This window comes from Lutra lutra, chromosome 12 (assembly GCF_902655055.1).
Source record: "Lutra lutra chromosome 12, mLutLut1.2, whole genome shotgun sequence".
NCBI lineage: Eukaryota > Metazoa > Chordata > Mammalia > Carnivora > Mustelidae > Lutra > Lutra lutra.
In genome coordinates this window covers 47,476,360-47,495,468 of record NC_062289.1, presented here as the reverse complement: position 1 = coordinate 47,495,468, position 19,109 = coordinate 47,476,360, and the positions used below count along the sequence as shown (strand labels likewise).

General features: G+C 36.3%; 2 protein-coding genes across 5 annotated transcripts in view; both read left to right on the top strand.

The window, feature by feature from the left end:
- Window positions 1–16,011, top strand: part of IMPACT (impact RWD domain protein) — a 30,137-nt gene extending 14,126 nt beyond the window's left edge. Inside the window, exons 6-11 of one of the 2 annotated variants that reach the window (XM_047697187.1) lie at window positions 2,572–2,694; window positions 5,124–5,176; window positions 7,273–7,346; window positions 10,423–10,513; window positions 12,374–12,508; window positions 13,474–16,011. In XM_047697187.1, the coding sequence (XP_047553143.1) occupies window positions 2,572–2,694; window positions 5,124–5,176; window positions 7,273–7,346; window positions 10,423–10,513; window positions 12,374–12,508; window positions 13,474–13,542 (545 nt within the window). In that variant the 3' untranslated portion in view covers window positions 13,543–16,011. Of the gene's footprint in view, window positions 1–2,571; window positions 2,695–5,078; window positions 5,177–7,272; window positions 7,347–10,422; window positions 10,514–12,373; window positions 12,509–13,473 lie in introns of both variants that reach the window. The other variant, XM_047697186.1, reaches the window with a different exon arrangement.
- Window positions 16,012–16,115: 104 nt separating this feature from the next.
- The window catches only part of HRH4 (histamine receptor H4), a 28,765-nt gene continuing 25,771 nt past the window's right edge, over window positions 16,116–19,109 (top strand). For 2 of the 3 annotated variants that reach the window (XM_047697184.1, XM_047697183.1), the window contains exon 1: window positions 16,116–16,429. In XM_047697184.1, coding sequence (XP_047553140.1) covers window positions 16,261–16,429 — 169 coding nt within the window. In that variant the 5' untranslated portion in view covers window positions 16,116–16,260. The remainder of the gene's footprint in view (window positions 16,430–19,109) is intronic. The other variant, XM_047697185.1, reaches the window with a different exon arrangement.

Genomic DNA, 19,109 nt, shown 5'->3' with positions numbered 1-19,109 from the left:
AGTGAAGTGTTTATAGAAAAAGAACTTGGGAAAATTCACTGAACTGACATTTAGAATATAAAAATTTACTTTGAAAATATATTTTGAAATTGAGATTTTGATTTGCTCTATTATTCCTTTATTGAATCATTATATGACAATGTGGAACTATTTCATATTTCATTGTCACCACTGATAGAATTGTTTTCAATCTGAGAATGAGATTTTTAAAAAACGAACAGATTATTTAGGACTCTCTTAGCAAAATCAGTATACACTTAAAGTTGATAGTAGTATATACTTTTTCAGAAAATTTTACTATTTTTTACTGCTTCTGTTAACATCTAAGAGATAAGATGGTCTGTCCATGTGACAATTTTTTTTGAAGTATTTTCTTTAACTTTCGTGATTCATGTTCTGATTTTGTAGCATTTTAGGGCACTGATAGGAAAAGTAGTCTCAAAACAGAATTGATTTTGGCCAATCTACCATTCTAGAGTGTAGGATAATTGCAAATATGGAATGTATACCAGTAAAAATTTAGGACTCCCAGAAAGTTTGGGATCACACAACTCTCAGGAAATTTTAAAAATTATAGATCTTAAAAGGATATTTTTCCATTTTCCATCTATATCCACAATATAGGTTAGCCACTCTCCAAATTTTAGAGTTATTGATTTTTGTTGTGTAATTTATAATTAGACTTCTTAGAAATTTTGTTTAGAATTTTGCTTATCAAAATTGTTTTTGTAGACTTCATACTAAAATGGAAGGTTTTTTAGTTCTGAAGAACTAATAAGGCTGCAGGCTAGTGATCAAGGTATCTCATGAGAATTTTCCACTCCAGGGCACCCACTTGACACGTAATTTATTTTGATTTTACTGTTAATCTTCAGTACATATTTACTATTTCATAGTTTTTTTCTACTATAGAAATACTAAATTTTAAAAGATTAAATACAACTATTTATAATTTTTAAAAATTCTGAACTTATTTTAGACTTATTTTAGAGAAAAGTTGCAGAAATAGTACAAAGGACTCTTTTCTGTCCCTCACTCTGCTTCCCTTAGTAACATCTTACATAACCACAGTATCATTTCCAAGAATAGGAAACTAACATTGCTATAATATTAACCAAACTAAAGAGCTTATTTGAGTTTCACTGATTTTTCTGCTAATGTCCTTTCTGCTGTTATAGGATGCTGTCCAGGATTCTACATTGCATTTAGCTGTTTTTTCTCCTTACTCTCTTCTGGTCTATAAATAGTTTCTCGGTATTTCCTTGACTTTTATGACTTCTTATGACTTGACACTTGTGAAGAGTATTGATTATTTTGTAGAATGTCCCTTAGTTTGGGTCTGTCCATTGTTATATCTTAGCTGGAGCAAGATTGGGCATTTTGGTAAGAATACCACAAAATGACATTGTGTCCTTCACAGTGCATATATCGAGGAACTCGTGGTATCAATATGCTTTATTATCGGTGATGTTTACCTTGATTCTTTGGTTAAGGTGGTATCTGCCAAATGTTTCCAGAGTAAAATTATGGTATTAATCAGGGCTCTCCAGAGAACCTATATATAGGGTATGTGTGTGTTTAGTGTGTTCATAAAGACAGGGAGGGAGGGATGCAAGAGGGGGAGGGAGAAGTTAGGACGAGAGGAGAGAGAGATTGGTTTATTTTAAGGAATGGACTCATGAGATTGTGAGGGCAATCTGCAAGGTAGTTGGGCAGGCTGGAGACCTAGGGAAGAACTCATGTTGCAGCTCAAGTCTGAAGGTTGGCTGTCTGCTGGCAGAATTCCCTCTTCCTCTGGGGAGATTAGTTCTGTTTCTGTTAAGACCTTAACTGGATGAGGCAGTCTGCTTTACTCAAAGTTAACAGATTTTGAATGTGAATTGCATCCAAGAAATACCTTTATAGAAGCATCTAGAATAGTGTTTGAGCAAATAATACTGGGTACTGTGGCCTAGCCAAGTTGACATATAAAATTAACCATCACAGTTACCATCTTTCCTCTAAGGACCTTGAAGGAGATACTTTGAGACTATGCTAATAATATCCTATTCCTCCTTAAACTTTCACACACTAATTTTAGTATCTGTTAGTGTGTCTTGTCAACAATATTTATTACTGTGGTGTTTGCCTAATGATGAGTCACATTTTCTTCTTTACTTGGATTGAATTGGATTATGTTGTGAGGAAGAGATGTCTCTTTTTGATTACTTATTTATATCAATATGAATGCGTGTATATTATTTTATTCCATGGGGTAAAATTCCATACTATCATTATCTTGTTGCTCAAATTATTTTAGGTTTCACCTTTAGGATCTCCTTCAGGTAAACTCCTGTATTCTTTTTATAAGTTTATAGGCTCACCTCTCCTTTTTTTTTTTTACTCTCTGGAATCCTAAGATATTCCAGGCTCATCTTTTCTTTTCTTTGCTCCAACCTTGGTGTCAGCTACTTCTCATAAAAGTCCTGATTCCTTCTATTGAAGAATGGTGTTTAGAGATCAAGACCAACAAGTTTTTAAGTAGAATTCCTTACTCTCAGAGTTCGCTGATAATATCTCATATCTACATAGGCCCTGATGTAAAGAAGAAAACTGAAGAGGAAGATGTAGAATGTGAAGATGATCTCATTTTAGCATGTCAGCCAGAAACTCCTGCTAAAGCATTGGATTTTGATATCAGTGAAAATCGAACAGGTATAATGTTACTAAATAGTTTCTTTAGAAAAGAGTCAGATAGCAGTATTATGTATTGTTTTTGAAATGGTATGGAAATGTAGTAAACTCTCACATGTTAAGAAATAGTTTCTAATTTGTAGAGAATTGAGTTATTTTTTTCCTGCCCGCCGGCCATTTTGGTGTTTGCTGGGTCTGTCAGAATGGTGAAAAAGAAAGAAATTTCTCCTTCCCTCCACCCTTTTTCTTTTTGTGACTTTCTAGCGTTTTGAATTAATGATGGGAGAAACTGAAACTAAGAAAAGCTGTGTTAATGTTTTCAATTCACATCCTGTTTTTATATTTCTATTTTGAAATTTTCAGCTGTTTCCTGATGTCACAGAGTTAACTTTTAGTCTGTGCTCACAAATATAATAGTTGAAAGTGCAACCACAGAATTAAAGCTAGTAAAATGCCTTTAAGATTTTAGTTTTTGCTTAAGCAAATTTGTTCCATAATCTGGTAGTAGTCAGCTTATGAATAGATTGATGTGATAAATCAGCTCTATGTTGTGATCAGAAGGTATCTTCCATTTTAGTATCTTAAAATTTTGAATAATAGCATCAGTTTTCTCAAGTCTTTTACAAAAACATGATAGATCAGAGGAAACATTCATTCTCATTGAAGGTAAGGTGTTTCCTATGCATTATACAGTAGGTTTTACTTAATTAATTAATTTTCTATTTTTAAAAAGATTTTATTTATTTATTTGAGAGAAAGAGAGCATGAGCAGGGGGAGGGGCAGAAGGAGAAGTAGACTCCCCATGGAGCAGAGGGAGAGAGAGAAGCAGAGGAACAGGGAGCCCAATAGAGGGCTTACTCCATCCTAAAACTCTGAGATCAGCCACTGAGCCACCCAGGCACCCCTACACAGGAGCTTTTAAATAATACTATGAGATTTTAAAGTTCTTGCATGATATATCAGGACTAGCAAGGGGATACACAGGAAGAGAAAGAGTCGGGGAGAAGACCCAGGACTCCCACTCCTGCTTTAGTCTCACATTTTATTCATTTATGTATTTGTGGATTTGGCATAAGATTTCTTTTGGGAAACAGGATCCAGTATTAAAATAAAAAGAGTAAAAATCATAATCACGATAAGCAGTATCTGGTTCCTCAGTACTGCTCTAGTATAGTGGTCGCAGTTCGTTCAAGAAGAGGATGCTCTCGGGACGCCTGGGTGGCTCAGTTGGTTAAGCAGCTGCCTTCGGCTCAGGTCATGATCCCAGCGTCCTGGGATCGAGTCCCACATCGGGCTCCTTGTTCTATGGGGAGCCTGCTTCTCCCTCTGCCTCTGCCTGCCACTCTGTCTGCCTGTGCTCACTCTCTCTCTCTCTCTCTCTCTGACAAATAAAATCTTAAAAAAAAAAAAAAAGAAGAGGACGCTCTCAGAAGAAAGGCAAAAGTCCCGCATAAACTTGGTTTCTTGTCCTAGTCCTGTCACAAACCAGTGTAGTGAGGTTGGACAAGCTGTTTAAAGCTGTCAAGAAATATTTGTACATGTGTTAGTTGAAGTAGTTCATTAATTATAAGGCAAGCTGACTAGGTAAGATTCAACAGATCAGTGAATAGAAATAGAAAATAATTTCAGTTCTTTTTCCTGAATAACTTTAGATCCTAAATGAGGCAGATGTAGCAGCCAGGATGGTTGGTAAGTTTCTCAAGTGAGTGAAGAGTAAATTAGTGTTTCTTTTTTTTTTTTTTAAAGATTTTATTTATTTATTTGACAGAGATCATAAGTAGGCAGAGAGGCAGGCAGAGAGAGAGAGGAAGAGAAGCAGGCTCCCCGCCGTGCAGAGAGCCCGATGTGGGGCTCCATCCCAGGACCCTGGGATCATGACCTGAGCCGAAGGCAGAGGCTTTAACCCATTGAGCCACCCAGGTGCCCCTAAATTAGTGGTTCTTAAGCTTGTTTAAGAAGCAGAATAACTCGAAATCATGATACTCCCTGCAATACCAGTTTGGTATATTCTTGATATAGTCAATCCTATGAAGTAGGAACAGTTTTATTAGTAAAAGATGTTACATTACAGCTATACAAAATAAAGTCCTAGGTTTTCCAACAATTTATGCTATTGTAACAGCCCAGGATTTCAGTCCTAGCCCACCTCTGGGTGACCTTGGCAGGTGAAAATCATTTTTAAGTCAAGTAGTCTAATCTTATTTATAATTATTTGGAAACTTTTTGCTTAAAATGATAATTTAATTATAATAGACAACTGTTAACGGTGATAGGGGTTGATTTGCTATATAATTTATATTTCTTCCCCAGCTCCCTTCCCCACCCTCTGCCAACACCATTGTCAATTTTTCAGTATTTGAATGTGAGAATTTTAAAGATAAAATACAATTCTTTAAATTTATAGAAATAGAAGAATTACCTCCGATTGATCATGGCATTCCTATTACAGACCGAAGAAGTACTTTTCAGGCGCACTTGGCTCCAGTAGTTTGTCCCAAACAGGTAAAGTTACTGTGTCCAGCTCGCTTTGATGTTGTTTTACCAAAGTAATTCAAGTAATGGTTTTGCAATAATATCCTTATTTTTGCTATTGCTTTTAATTTTCATGTAAGATAAAAATTTTTTGCTCATTTTCCTACCCCCAAGTTACTGCGAATCATGGAAGATTTGTTTCTATTTGTCACCACTTTCAAAATTGTACCCAAATTCTAATTAGGGCTTAACCCTATCATGGATTTTCAAACAAGAAAAACCCATTGGGTGGAAAATTATGCTGCTTAATGGCTTGTTAAAAAGAATTATTTGTCCTATTGTGGGAGTTCTGCAAAACCGCGTGGGTTCCATTGATGCCCAGGGAAGGGGACAGTGGACAGACTGGCTGATCAGAGTCTTCCTAACATGAATTCCTTTTCCTTTTCCTTTCTGCCTCCTGACCTTAGGTGACCTGGCTCCCACCCAAGGATATCAAATGGGAGACTTTTCAGTCACAAACTGTAACAACCTATAAAGTTAAATTAACTACAACAAAAGTGTCATTAATTAACATAGGTTTTAATCATTAGTCTCTTCCCTTTGGTCTCTGCAGCTCCTCTACTGTAAGCTCTTCTAAGCCCCGACCTCCAGGGATACAGTTCTTTGTACCAGGCCTCACTTTTACTTTCTTCTGGTATCTAGAAGAGGAAATTCTTCTCTGCATTAACTAGTGGTCAAGATAACAGCTTTTGGTGCAGGCTTCTGGCTCTGTCTCAGCAACTCTATTTTGTCCTGGGCTGTTGCCCAAAATCTTGTTGCTAGGGTCCTCATTAGACATTTTGTTCTGAATCTGTTCATCTTCGATCCTCTTTCTTTTTCTGATTATAATGACTTAGACTTAGTGGATTATAATTTGCGAGAGCTTAAATAAATCTTAGATGTCATTCTCTACTTTATTGATCAGGGATCTGAGAACCTGAAATATTAAAAAACGATAAACAGAAGACTGCACCGTTTCTGACTCAAATTGATGTCTGTAGCTGCAGCTCAGTTTTCCCTGCCTCCAGGATTTCTTCTGTATTCTTTGCCCGTTACCTTTCTGAAAGGTCTGGCCACGTGTCACTATCCCCAACCCTGAGTCTTTAAGTATTTCCATTGTCTACAAGGAAAAACCTGAACTTATTATTCGAGGCCCTTTATTATAGGATCCTAGCTCTATCATTCCTGATACAATGTCTTTTGTCATCTCATTAATACTCTGAACAGTTTCTACATAAAGCTGTTGGTCACTTCCAGAACCGTTCTCTTTTCTGTCCCTGGTAGAGTTACCAGATAAAATACAGGATACCTTTAAATTGGAATTTCAGATAAACATTACTGTACAGGACATACTAATAATAATAAAATTATTTGTGGTTTACCTGAAATTCCAATCTAACTGAGCATCCTTTATGTTTTATTTGCTAAATCTGATAGATTTGCACACACAGTGTCCTCTGAATGGAATGGCTTCTTCCTGCCCCACCCCTTTCTTCTCTTTTGATGCAGAAGAGATTGCCGCTCATCTTTCAGGACGTGGCTCATGTTACTGCCTCTATAAACCTTAGATGACTCCCAGAGAGCATTTTGGTTTTATATTTGGAACATACCATTATTTTGTATGTGTCAAATTGGATACATTAAACCTGGTGAATTTTCAGAGCTCATTTTAAAAAATGGTCATATTTACATTTAAAATTCTTTACATGGGTAAAAATTTTCATATATAAGTACCTATGACATGGTTAGTGCTCAAATATTTATTGATATTTGGTGCTCAAACATACTGGGTCTAGAGGCCAGCCTGACCCCTCTCCATCAGCTCCAGTAAAGCCTTGCCTGTGGCTTTGAAGAAAAAAAAAATACCAGTTCTATAATTTTTATACCAATTAAGAGTACCAGTTTCTGCCTCTAAAATGAGGAGAAAACTTTGGAAATGGCTTTTTCAGAGCATAGTGGATTCTTTAAATCACTGTTTCAGTACAAGAGTATTTATATCAATATACTTTAAGATACTTTTCTAGCATATATTTGTAAACCAAATAAAAAGTATACAGTAGTTTATTTATATTACTGCTGTTTTTAAGGTGAAAATGGTTCTTGCCAAATTGTATGAGAATAAGAAAATAGCTAGTGCCACCCACAACATCTATGCGTACCGGTGAGTGATCATTACAATTTTAGGAATGTTCCATTTGTAAAAAATGGGGGAAACTGATGCATGATTTTTAAAAATAACAACTACTTTGTGGGATTTTTTTTTTCCTTTATAAAACTAATGATCATATATAGAATATTTGGAAGCTACAGAAGAGAAAAAAAAGAATTGGAGGGGAAATCAGCCATTTCTGCCATTAAATGTAACTGATAATAATTTGATATATTTTGATGATATATTGTTACATTTTCTTTCTGTCTTCTATGCAAAGTTTATTTTTTCAGTGCATTACCCTACTATCCTGTTTCTTTCTTAACAAAACCATTTTTCCATGTTGTTACAATTGCTTTATAAACATTATTATAATGGCTGTGTAATATTTCTTTGAGGCTCTGTACCATTATTTATTTAACCATTTGCTTTTTGTTCAGTTTTTCATATTTTTCACTGTTATGGAAAATAGTCCTGTGAACACCTTTTTTATTCATTTTAGATATTCAGGATAGGTTCTGGTTTGTTACTTCAGATTCTTTTTTGAAATGAAATGGGCACATAATTTAAAAAGAAGAAAGAATAGATTCTTAGAAGTAGAATTATCAAAAAGTATGAGTGTTTTTGAAACTCTTGATACATACTGCCAAATTTTTCTTTTTTTCTTTTAAACCAATTTATACTCCCATTAGCAGTAAATCAAGTGTGCTTCTTTTTACTATATGCCTTTTTGTTTTGAATACTAAGGCTTTATACAAATCTTTGCTGGTGTGTTAGTAAAGAGAGGAAAGGCATATTTCTAAATATGCAGATTAATACAGACTTATAAGAACAGAATTCAGAACTGAAAATCGGAATATAAACATAGAGACAGTGCAAATTTAAAATGTGATTGAGAATATTGGTAAGATCTAGGCTATCTGAAACTCAGGAAACTAAAAAAAAAAATCTTTCACTTTGGATAGGTGAGTTTTTAATATTACTAAGTCACATTAGTTTACGTGCCAAAACTTACAAAAAACTAGTTGTTATATAATTCCCTACTTACTGGAGTATTGGTGGACAGAATTTTGATGTTTTCTTTCTGGGTTAGGGTCATCAGTATAGAAATGAGTGATTAGAGTGTGCTTGTTCTCAGTGATTAGAATATGCTGTGGAGGTATTAATAGCCCTTCATTCATTCATGCCATGTGTTTATTGAGTGCCTACTATATGCCAAATGCTTTACAGAAGTTAATTCTGATTATTTCAGCAACTCTGCCCCTGCAGAAAGCTTAACTTTTTCAAGATCACATGGTTGTTAAGGGGTAGACCTGAGTTTGAGAAACTAATTTCATTTCTCTCTAGTTTATGCCTACGCAGCTGTGTGGCTGCACCTTCAACAATAGCTGGCCATAATGTTGATCTTAAATTATTAAAAAGTTAGATAATATGCTGGATATTCTATTTCAGGCCCCACATTTTGGGGTTTTTAAGTTCCTGTGAGTATTTTTATAGTTTTGCATATTAATAGATGGTGAGCTATCACTTCTCGCAAATTTCAGCATGACTACTCAGCAGCAGCCCCTCCAGCTCGCTCCTTTGTGACACTTGGGAATGAAAGAGCTGAGCTTGTCAGAATTGTGTGTCACCCAAGAGTAAAGAGGCACAAAGTGGAGGCTTAAAGGACCCCACTGGAATTTGGTACATGGACTTTGCGTTGTGTATTTTGAATGCTTAGGATCCTTTTAAGGTGACTTCCTGGTTCTGGGGATCTGGGGCTGTGTTCCTGTTTTGGAGTTAAGGGGCACTCTTCAGGCTGCTAGCGCTAGCGCTGGCACACACAGCTGTGGGATACGGCATCATTATCTTCCTGGCATGTGAGGAAAAAAGCGAAAATGTCCATGGGATTTCATTTTTTAAAAACCTAACAGTACTGACTTATAATTTCAATTTTCTTCATTGGTTCCATAAAATTACAGTGTTAGATTATAATTACAGTCCTGATATAAACCAACTGCTGACTCCTTTTTGCTTTAAATTTGCCATGTAAAATGTTGTCTAGTGGTACTATGTATTCTTGGAACGAGGTCAACTCTAAATAATAACAGAGCCTGGTCATAGTAGGTGGGCAATAAATACTTATTGAGTGAATGAATGGAAAGATAGGTTGAAGGATGAACGAGTGAATGAATGAACATGATTGCTATAATAAATATGAATATATAATAAGTAAATGAATATGTTTGCTGTAATTGACCTAGCTATATAGATATGGTAGTACCTGGCTTTTTATAGCCACAGCTGATAAGATATCTTTGGTGCATTTGCCTTGTCCTAGATGGTATCATTTCTTAGGGGCCTAAGAAATCCACCTTAACTGGCACCATTTTCTTTTTATATCTCACACTTACTCACCATGCTTATTCTGCTGCAGTGTAGCCCTACGTTATTATTCCAGATACTAACTTTCTAGATAATTTAAATAAGTAAAAATACCATGATTTGTCTCTGATACTGATAACCAACCAGGGGAAAAGTTACAGAGAGAATAAATCTTATAATTCTTAGAATGGGGAGGATAGAGAAATGTTTGATGGCCAGAATAAGATGTGAGAAAGGTATAAAATGTTCATTTATGTTGATTTTGTCACCTCTATCTTTTTTATATCCTTTTTGTCTCACTAGCTCTTAGGCTCTTTGAAGACAGGAGTAAGCTACTTATCTCTTCTGTATCATTTCATAGTGCCTACTGTGTATAAGGCTTCTATCCAATAAGTTCTCAGTAAATGTTTCTCAGTAACTGCTCTCTGTAACCTTATAGCTTCAAGGTTAAATGAAGTGTCAGATGTGTAAACTCACCTTCCCATAATCAGCATTTCTCATTTAAAGGAGGCATCCTTGATTCCTAGCCTTCCCAAATACAAACAATGAAATATACCAGATAATGAATAATCAGTGAAAATATGTCTAATTTATAGCTGAAGAAGAATTTTTTTGACAAATATGCTGCTTTTGGAAGTAAATTGATTGCAACAAATATGAAGGTGTAACTCTTAGTGCAGTATTTTGGGGTTTCAAAGTGTAACACTGTTTTATGTATTTCTAGAATATATTGTGAGGATAAACAGACCTTCTTACAGGACTGTGAAGATGATGGGGAGACAGCAGCTGGTGGGCGTCTTCTGCATCTCATGGAGGTAAGTGTAAGTTAAACCCTGTTAGTACTGTTCTCTGCACCATAAAACTTTTCAATGAAACAGAACTCCATATAGGGAATCAGTAAATCAGGCTGTGTAACGTGAAATTTATTTGGGTGAATTTGTAGTTAATTTTTACCGATTGAGAGAAACTTTCAACCACTTGATAAGGGGCAGAAAGCACAGCGTTAGTAACAAGTGCTGTGCTTTGAAGTTCTGTCAGTCATAGACGATAGAAGATTATCTTCAGCTCTAGAGAAGTATCTCCTTTTTGTTTCTCGGCAGTGTCCTCCCTATTTCCTCTGTTCTGTCTCTGTGCAGTTCCTGTTAGTTGGGTGTTATTGGACCATCCAGATAGACCCAGAATGCTTTTTTATTAAGTTGCCCATCTCATCACCTTATGTTTTAAGATATTTTCTTACCTGTCTTCCAAGATTTCCACTGAATTTTTAAAAATGTTTAGCAGTCATGTATTTAAGTTTTAAGAATTCTTTCTTCTTGGGGTGCCTGGCTGGCTCAGTCAGAAAAGCATGTGACTCTTGACCTTAGGGTCATGGGTTCGAGCCCCATGTTGGGTGTAGAGATTACTTATAAATAAATAAACATTAAAAAAAAAGAAATAAGAGTTAGTCTCTATTTTTCTTTTTTTATAATGTAGTGTTTTGACTTTACGGATATAGTATCTTCTAAAATTTTTCTGAGTATGCTAGAGTTTCTTTATTTTTTTAAGATGTTCTCTCCCTTAAATTTTTCCTGGTCCATTTTAGTTTATCTTGTCATTTCTCTTTCATGCTGCTGGACTTCCTTTATCTGTATGGTAGTCATTGATTCTCTGTTATTTTTAAGAATAGATTTGTTTTTTTTCTTAAGGTAGTTGCTATAGTTTCTTCTGTTACTGTATGTGGAGGTTTGTTTTCTAGACAGGCCCTTCAGGGGACCTGAGTGGCTCAGTCAGTTAAGCATCTGCCTTTGGCTCAGTTTATGATCTCAGCGTCCTGGGATCAAGCCCCGCATCAGGCTCTCTGCTCAGCGGGGAGCCTGCTTCCTCCTCTCTCTCTCTGCCTGCGTCTCTGACTATTTGTGATCTCTGTCTATCAAATAAATAAATTAAAAAAAAAATCTTAAAAAAAAAATAAAATCTAAAAAAAAAAAGGGCCATTCCCTTGATAGGAAGGTACTCTGTGTGTGGTCAGGCCTATAGATTGGTGGGTTTCAAGTTAAGGGCAGCATTTGACAGCTGTCAAACTGAGGAAGACCTTGCTGGTGGGCACCAGCAATTATTCATGCAACCCTTCCAGTGGTTTGTTCAGAAGCAGGTTTTGGTTGTTTTTTGGCTTAGGGGCAAGAGGCTGCTTAAACTGAGCTATTCTGGTTGAATTCATGAAGAACTAGAATGCTACCTGCATGATCTCCGCTTCACTCTACCAGGTTCCTCCCAAATTTGGAATTCGAGGACACTGTTTGCTTTCTAAATTCCCTTCTTATTCTAACATTCTGTGACCTGAATGTTAGGAATCTCACTCTGCTCACTTATGGGGTTCTGCCATTAAAGTCACGGGGAAATGTTATGTGCAATTTTGTAGGCAGGTCATTTCATTCTCCTTTAAAACTTGAATTCAGGGCGCCTGGGTGGCTCAGTGGGTTAAGCCGCTGCCTTCGGCTCGGGTCCTGGGATCGAGTCCCGCATCGGGCTCTCTGCTCAGCGGGGAGCCTGCTTCCCTCTTTCTCTCTCTCTCTGCCTGCCTCTCTGTCTACTTGTGATCTCTCTCTGTCAAATAAATAAATAAAATCTTTAAAAAAAAAAAACTTGAATTCATACATGTCTACGTGTGTACTTAATTATGCTTTTGAAAATAACAGATTTTGAATGTGAGAAATGTCATGGTGGTAGTATCACGCTGGTATGGAGGAATCCTGCTAGGACCAGATCGCTTTAAACATATCAACAACTGTGCCAGAAACATACTAGTGGAGAGGAACTACACAAATTCACCGGTGAGTGGTTATTGAGATTATATAGAGAGTTTCTGACCACTGCCTATGAAAAAAAAAAAAAAAGAAAAAATTAAGAATGAATCAAAATGTTTGAGGGATGCCTGCGTGGCTCAGTTGGTAAGCGTCCGCCTTTAGCTTAGGTCATGATCCCAGCCAGGGTCCTGGGATGGAGCCCCATGTCAGGCTGCCTGCTCAGCAGGGAGTCTGCTTCTCCCTCTCCCTCTGCCCCCACATTCTCCCATGCTCATGCATGTTCTTTCTTGCTCTCTAATAAATGAATAAAATCTTAAAAAAAAAAAAAGAAAATAAAGAATGTTTGTTGCATTGGAAAAACCTTTGAACTAGGAAATTGTGGGCTTAGGTTCTATTCAGAACAGTGTGACTAGCCTGTTAGTTGTGTGAACTTGGGCAGACCACTTCATCTCTTGGAGCCTTAATTTCATATAGATTCATACAGAGTTTTATAAAACCCTTAAAGACCAATTTTCACGCTCTAAAATTGAGGCTGGGAAAGGTTGTGTAGCTCATGCTACAATGAACTAGGTGTTTTTTAATAGTGTGTAAAATTCTGATATTCCCTGTTCGTGTCAGAGCACCTTCCCTCTCCCCTGGCATGCATTGGGATTCAAAAATTTTTTGAATTTTTTTTGTTTTGTATTTTATAAGCAAGTTTTTTAAGTTTGTTGCCTTCCTTTGGAAAAGGAACAATAGATTAAATAACATCCAAATTATTCAAATGTAAATCTGTTAGATAAGTGAGTGTTTTCCTTGACTACCCTTGATTATTTTGGAAATATTAAAATAGAATACAAGTGAAAGTGCCCTATAAAACAAAAGGATGATACAAATGGAAGTAATAATACTTTCATTCTTATACATATTCTATATGATTAGACTAAAGTTTCCTAAGCCAGTCTCTTCATATAAATGGGGAGATACTACATTGATATTTATGTCTTTTTTAGGAGGAATCATCTAAGGCTTTGGGAAAGAACAAAAAAGTAAGAAAAGACAAGAAGAGGAGTGAACATTAATACGTAAAATTATACGACAGGTTAATATGCCTATCACTGTTCACAAATTCCACAGTCACCAGGGAATATTGTGCAGAGAGGATCCTGGACTGCTCAAGTTGGCCAAACCATTGTGGACACCAGCGCTATCTTTTCTTCTTTGGTTATATCATCTGCCAAAAATAGAGAACTTGTGATATATTTATGTGTATTTCAGGCTGATTCAGAAGAATTAATATGAACTTAATTGCCACTTCATCTAATTGAGGAAGGTAACAGTTGCCCAGGGCAGTACCTGAATTAACTGTCCATTTCTGTACTTGTCAAGTGCCTTTGTTAGGTGGGGAAGAAATGTCTCGAGAGGAGTATAAATACCTGGTATCTTGTTGTCGGGATTCTCATTATGTTAAATGAATATTGCCTTTGACTGCTCTTTATGGCTTATTGGAATAGGAGCTCATGGCATATTGATCTTGAAGAGTTTCTTCTTGTGATTTTGGTCACAGTAAGTCACCTTTCATTTTATAGTGTTCATCATTGAGTAATGATTAAGCAAAAATCCAGGAGTATCCATCTGTAGTTATGTGCTGAAGTGATAATTCATCTGCCAGATTTGTTTGCATAAGTGTTATGCTTCCGTTTCTGTTGCATATTGGTGATTGTGAAATTTCAAAATGTGACTTTTCTAACCTCTACTTTTTTTGTTTAATTCTTGTAATGTAAAGCAGTAGATAGGGAGTGTCAGTAGTTTTCTCCTGTCCCTGAAATGTATTAGTGTAATATTCTGTTTCTGTTTTTTTTTAATATCCTGGAAGTACCTTTCTCGTGATCTTCATTAAGGAATTAGGATGACGCTACAAGCTCTGCCGCAGTTAATGGGGCATTTATAAAGGGGGATAGAGGTGGGGAAAGCCACACTGGTGTGGGTAACACATCGTCCGGTGGTTATGTAAGTGTGACGCATGATTTCTTCTACATTCCAGCCATTTTTCTCAACTCCGTGACTTTGCGGAGAAAAGGAACAAATGTTTTGACTGGAAAAACAAAGAAAATCCCTCTTTTTTTCCGTTATTACCAGATCTCCCTTTATATCAGTGTTTTATGTTCCTCCTTTCATCTGTAAGTTATGCCCTTTACCTCTGCGCATCTAGACAATACAGTTATCTTTGAGATATAGCAGTAAGCTATATCTGCAAACAGTTATTGAAAGTTATTAACTGATTGCAGATTTGTCTGGGATTCTCTTCCAAGGTCAGGGAACGGAAGTTCGGAGGCAACTTGGAATGGTGCTTGCATCATGGAGAGCATCACAGAAGAGTGGACACAGATATTCTTTTTCTGTTTCCTTGCTGTCTTGCCTTTGAAAGACCCAACATCCTTATTTGGTATTTTTAATAAAAATCTAGTAAATTGCTTTACACTAGGATGGATTCTGAGAAATAAAATCCAAATCATATTTGTTGTAAATATGTCTAATGTTGCCAGTGATTAGTAGTTATCAGAGGATGTCCTAGATATATTTAGAACACTTACCTCAGATTCCGCAAAAAGTTAAGTAGCTCCTGTTAAGAAGTTGAAATCCATTAATTAACATTAACTTCACAATTTTGGCATGTCTGATCTGTGAAAGAAGATATGAAACAGGAATTTGGTGCTGCTGAAAAATTGAGTTAATTTTTCTATAACACCAAATTTGAATTTCTTTCTTGCTGTTTCATCTCACAGTTATTTAGGTCTTTAGATAGAAGACCTTTTATCTGTGATTTCATTTGCCCTTATTTAAAAAAAAGGCTTATTTTCGCTTCTTTCTACAGAATTATTAGTCACATTTTCCTGTTTAAAAAACCTAATATCCTTTGCCCAAAGGCAGTTAGCTAGTACGGAGAGATCCCAAAGTCTCCAATTCTGAAATCTGAGTTACTTATATTTGTATTCAACCATTATGGACCCCCAACTAATGATAGCATCTTTTCTCTAAAATTTCTCTCTATTAGAGGATTTTCAGATTCTCCAAACAATAATTTTCTATAGCTAGATCTATGCTACGGCATATTTTATAGTATATTGTATTAGTTAAAAATATTCTCCATATGCCAGTATGGAAGAGCAAGTAGCATCTACTTTTTAAATGGGAAAAGCAGTATGATTTGGAGGTATGTATCATGAAACAGGATCTATTTGAAAAGAATTATATCAAGCTAATCACACCCAAGAAAGACTAGCATGAAGCAGATACTGTTTGGAGGGCAGGTGAAATTTACTGGAAAAATTGTACAATCACTTCTAATTCTACTCTCTAGAGATAACCATTATTAACATTTGCTATGTACATCCTTCTATTTTTTTCCTATGCATGATTTTGTATATATGGCTATTTTTCTTTCCATAAAATGGTATTAAACTGTATATACTGTTTTGTATCCTGCATATTTCATATAGAAGTATATTGTTAACATTTTCCCATGTCAATAAATATTCTTCTATGGCTTAGTTTCTTATGGCTACATTGTATTCTATCTTGTGGGTATATCATGATATACTAACTAGTCTCCCCATGTTTCCAATTTTTAAGTTTTTTCAAATTTTTCACTTAACTGAAAAACTAAATCATGTGCAGATTTCTTTGGTATTTATCTCTGATTATTTTCTTAGGAAAAATTCCTAGAAATGGAATTTCCTGATCAAACATTTACACATTCCGTTTTTGTGTTTTTTTTTTAAGGTTTTATTTATTTATTCATGAGAGAGAGATGCAGAGGGAGAAGCAGGCTCCCCACTGAGCAAGACTCAACCCCAGGACCCCAGGATCAGGACCTGAGGCAGACGCTTAACCATCTGAGCCACCCAGGCTCCCCATTTATACATTCTAATAGCTTGATTGGTTTGGCCAAACTGCTCTCCAAAAAAGGTACCGCCATTAGCGTTGTGTTAGAAGATTCTTAGGATGTGGGAGATATGGGAAAATAAGGATTCTGGGAATATGGGAAAATAAAACTACCACTATCTTTTTGTAAATTGATATTTTTTTTGTTTTGAAATAATTATAGATTTCACTAGAAGTTGTAAAAATACTCTGCTTTCCCTGCTAGTACCATCTAACGTAACTATGTTTATCAAAACCAAGAAATATATTCTGCCTGCAAGTTCTTTATTGGGTATGTGATTTGCAAATAATCCTCTCGCATTTTGTTGCTTGTCTTTTATTTCTCTCTCTCTCTCTCTTTTTTTGTCTTTTTATTCATTCCCTGACAGTGTTTTTCATGGAGTAAAAGTGTTTAATTTTGGAGAGATGTAATTCACCTTTTTTTGTTGTTGTTCATCATTTTTCTGGTGTTACGTCTAAAGAAGTTGCCTATCCCCAGGCCATGAAGATTTTCTCCTTTCTCTTTTTAAAGTTTAAGAGGTTTTTTTGTTTTGTTTTGTTTTTCATTTAGATCTGTTATGCCTTTTTAGTTAATTCTTAATTAGATACAAGCTTTAATTTGCAGTTCATTTTTGTGCACATGGATATCCGATTATAGAAGTGATTGATTTTTTTAAATTAAACTTCTTACTGATGAATTTTCACAAAGTAAACAGTTATATAACCAGCACTTCAGTTGGAAGAAAGGACAGTACCAGCACCACAGACCTCCCCCCTTGTGTCTTATCCTACATTAGCTGCTCTCCCCCTTTGCCAAGTAACCACCTCCCTCCCTGACTTCTGACACCAGAGATTAATTGGGTCTGTTTTGACTCTCACATAAGTGGAATCACAGTCCTTGCTTGGACTCCTTTTGTTCCAACATTTTGTGAGATTCATCTGGATTGCTGTATGTAGCAGTTCTTTTATTCTTCCCACTGCGTAATATTCCATTGAATGAACACGGCAATTTATCAATTCTGTGTATGGATATTTGGGTCTCCAGGCTGAGGCTGTTATATTCAGTGCTGTTACAAATATTCTTGTATATGGTTTTTAGTCCACATATGTATGCATTTCTAAAGCAGTGGCTTTGCGGAATCAGGATATGCATACGTGGGCCTTTAGAGTACACTACCCCAGGGTGTGCTGGTGAATTTTTAACAACTGAATCTGGAGTGGTTGCTGGTTAGTAACATGTGTCAGTTCCTGTGGTGTAAATACTCCCATTCTGTCCAATTCTGAGCCACTCGTGTGAAATTTGCCAGTGGGCAAACTTCCTGAACACCCAACAATCGCTTTGTGAGCTCCAGCACACATCGCTCGTACTGACAGATTAGTCTTCCCAAACAGTTAAACCAATTTGCACTCCTACCTGTAGTGTAGTGAACAAAGTTCTAGTTGCTGCATATCAACATTTGGTATTACCTGACTTTGAATCTAATTATGCTGTGTGGTGTGTAGTGGTTTCACCTTGTGGGCTTAATTCCTTCTGCATTCCCCTGATGACTAATGAACACCTTTGGTTACTGCAGTTTATACCTGAGCTGACTGAGTAATCATATAATGACACATTTCCCCCCTTCCAGGAATGGAAATATTGGGGCTTGTTACCAACTTGGTTTAGATATAGAGAACTAAGTTTACAATTTTGCATATCTGAGCACCTAGTCTGTAAATTCGAATACTCGGTCACTGCCCCCACTGGTATATTCTCTGTGAATTTATCAGGAAACTGAATCTTTTTTTTTTTTTTTTTTTTTTTTTTTTTGCTCGTAGTTTCTTAATTTGTAAAAATGTGGATTATGATTCCTCCATGTCTGGGATAGTATGGGGATTCAATGAGATGCCTTCCATGGTGCTTAGTATGTGATAAGCATCTGATAAAGCCATTAGATAAGTATTATCTTTTCCTCCCTATTTAGGGGAGAACTGTCCTCTTACTTAAGACAGTCTATTGTTGAGGATTCTGACAGTCCCTAGAATTTTAAGTTGACCTTGAGGTGATGAAGTTCTGCCATCCCTTTGGGGAGGCAGTGGAGTATAGCAGCTTTGAGATGGCTCTCTGGAGCCTGTCAGGTTTGAATCCGGTGTCTGCCTTTGCTAGCCTTGCTAGTTTGAGCAAGTTATGTAATTTCTCTGCATTCAGTTTTGAAAAGTTTATTAAGAGCTAATCAAGCCATGGGCTGATATGGAAGGACTGCTTAGTTAGGGAGATGCAATAGAACACGCTCAATCTAGCTAAGGACCAAGCCTGACGAACTTTCTCAGTAAATAGCCAAATACTATATATATTAAAGATGCTCTTATCACTTAGGAAATTCCTAGGGTTCTGGGTCTTCTGGGCCATAAAGGGATAAAGACCAAATATATAATAAATTATAAATCAAAGTATCACAACATGTAGAAACCATTCTTAGCTCGAACTATGGTCTGTGAGCCATCATTTGCAAACAACCCCCCCACCCCGCCCCTGTGTAGACCAGGTAGAAAAAGAAAGGCAAGTCAAAAATTACAAAGCTTACAGATGGATTTTGGTTTCTGAACCTAGGGAAGAGTGTTTTGTGTTGTTTTGTTTTGTTTTCCATTAGTCCTGGTTTTGAGTTATATGTACTGTTTAGGGGCACAATAAAGTTAATTCATATATCAGGATTGCCAGAAATGGGGGCTGCCCTAGTATCACGAC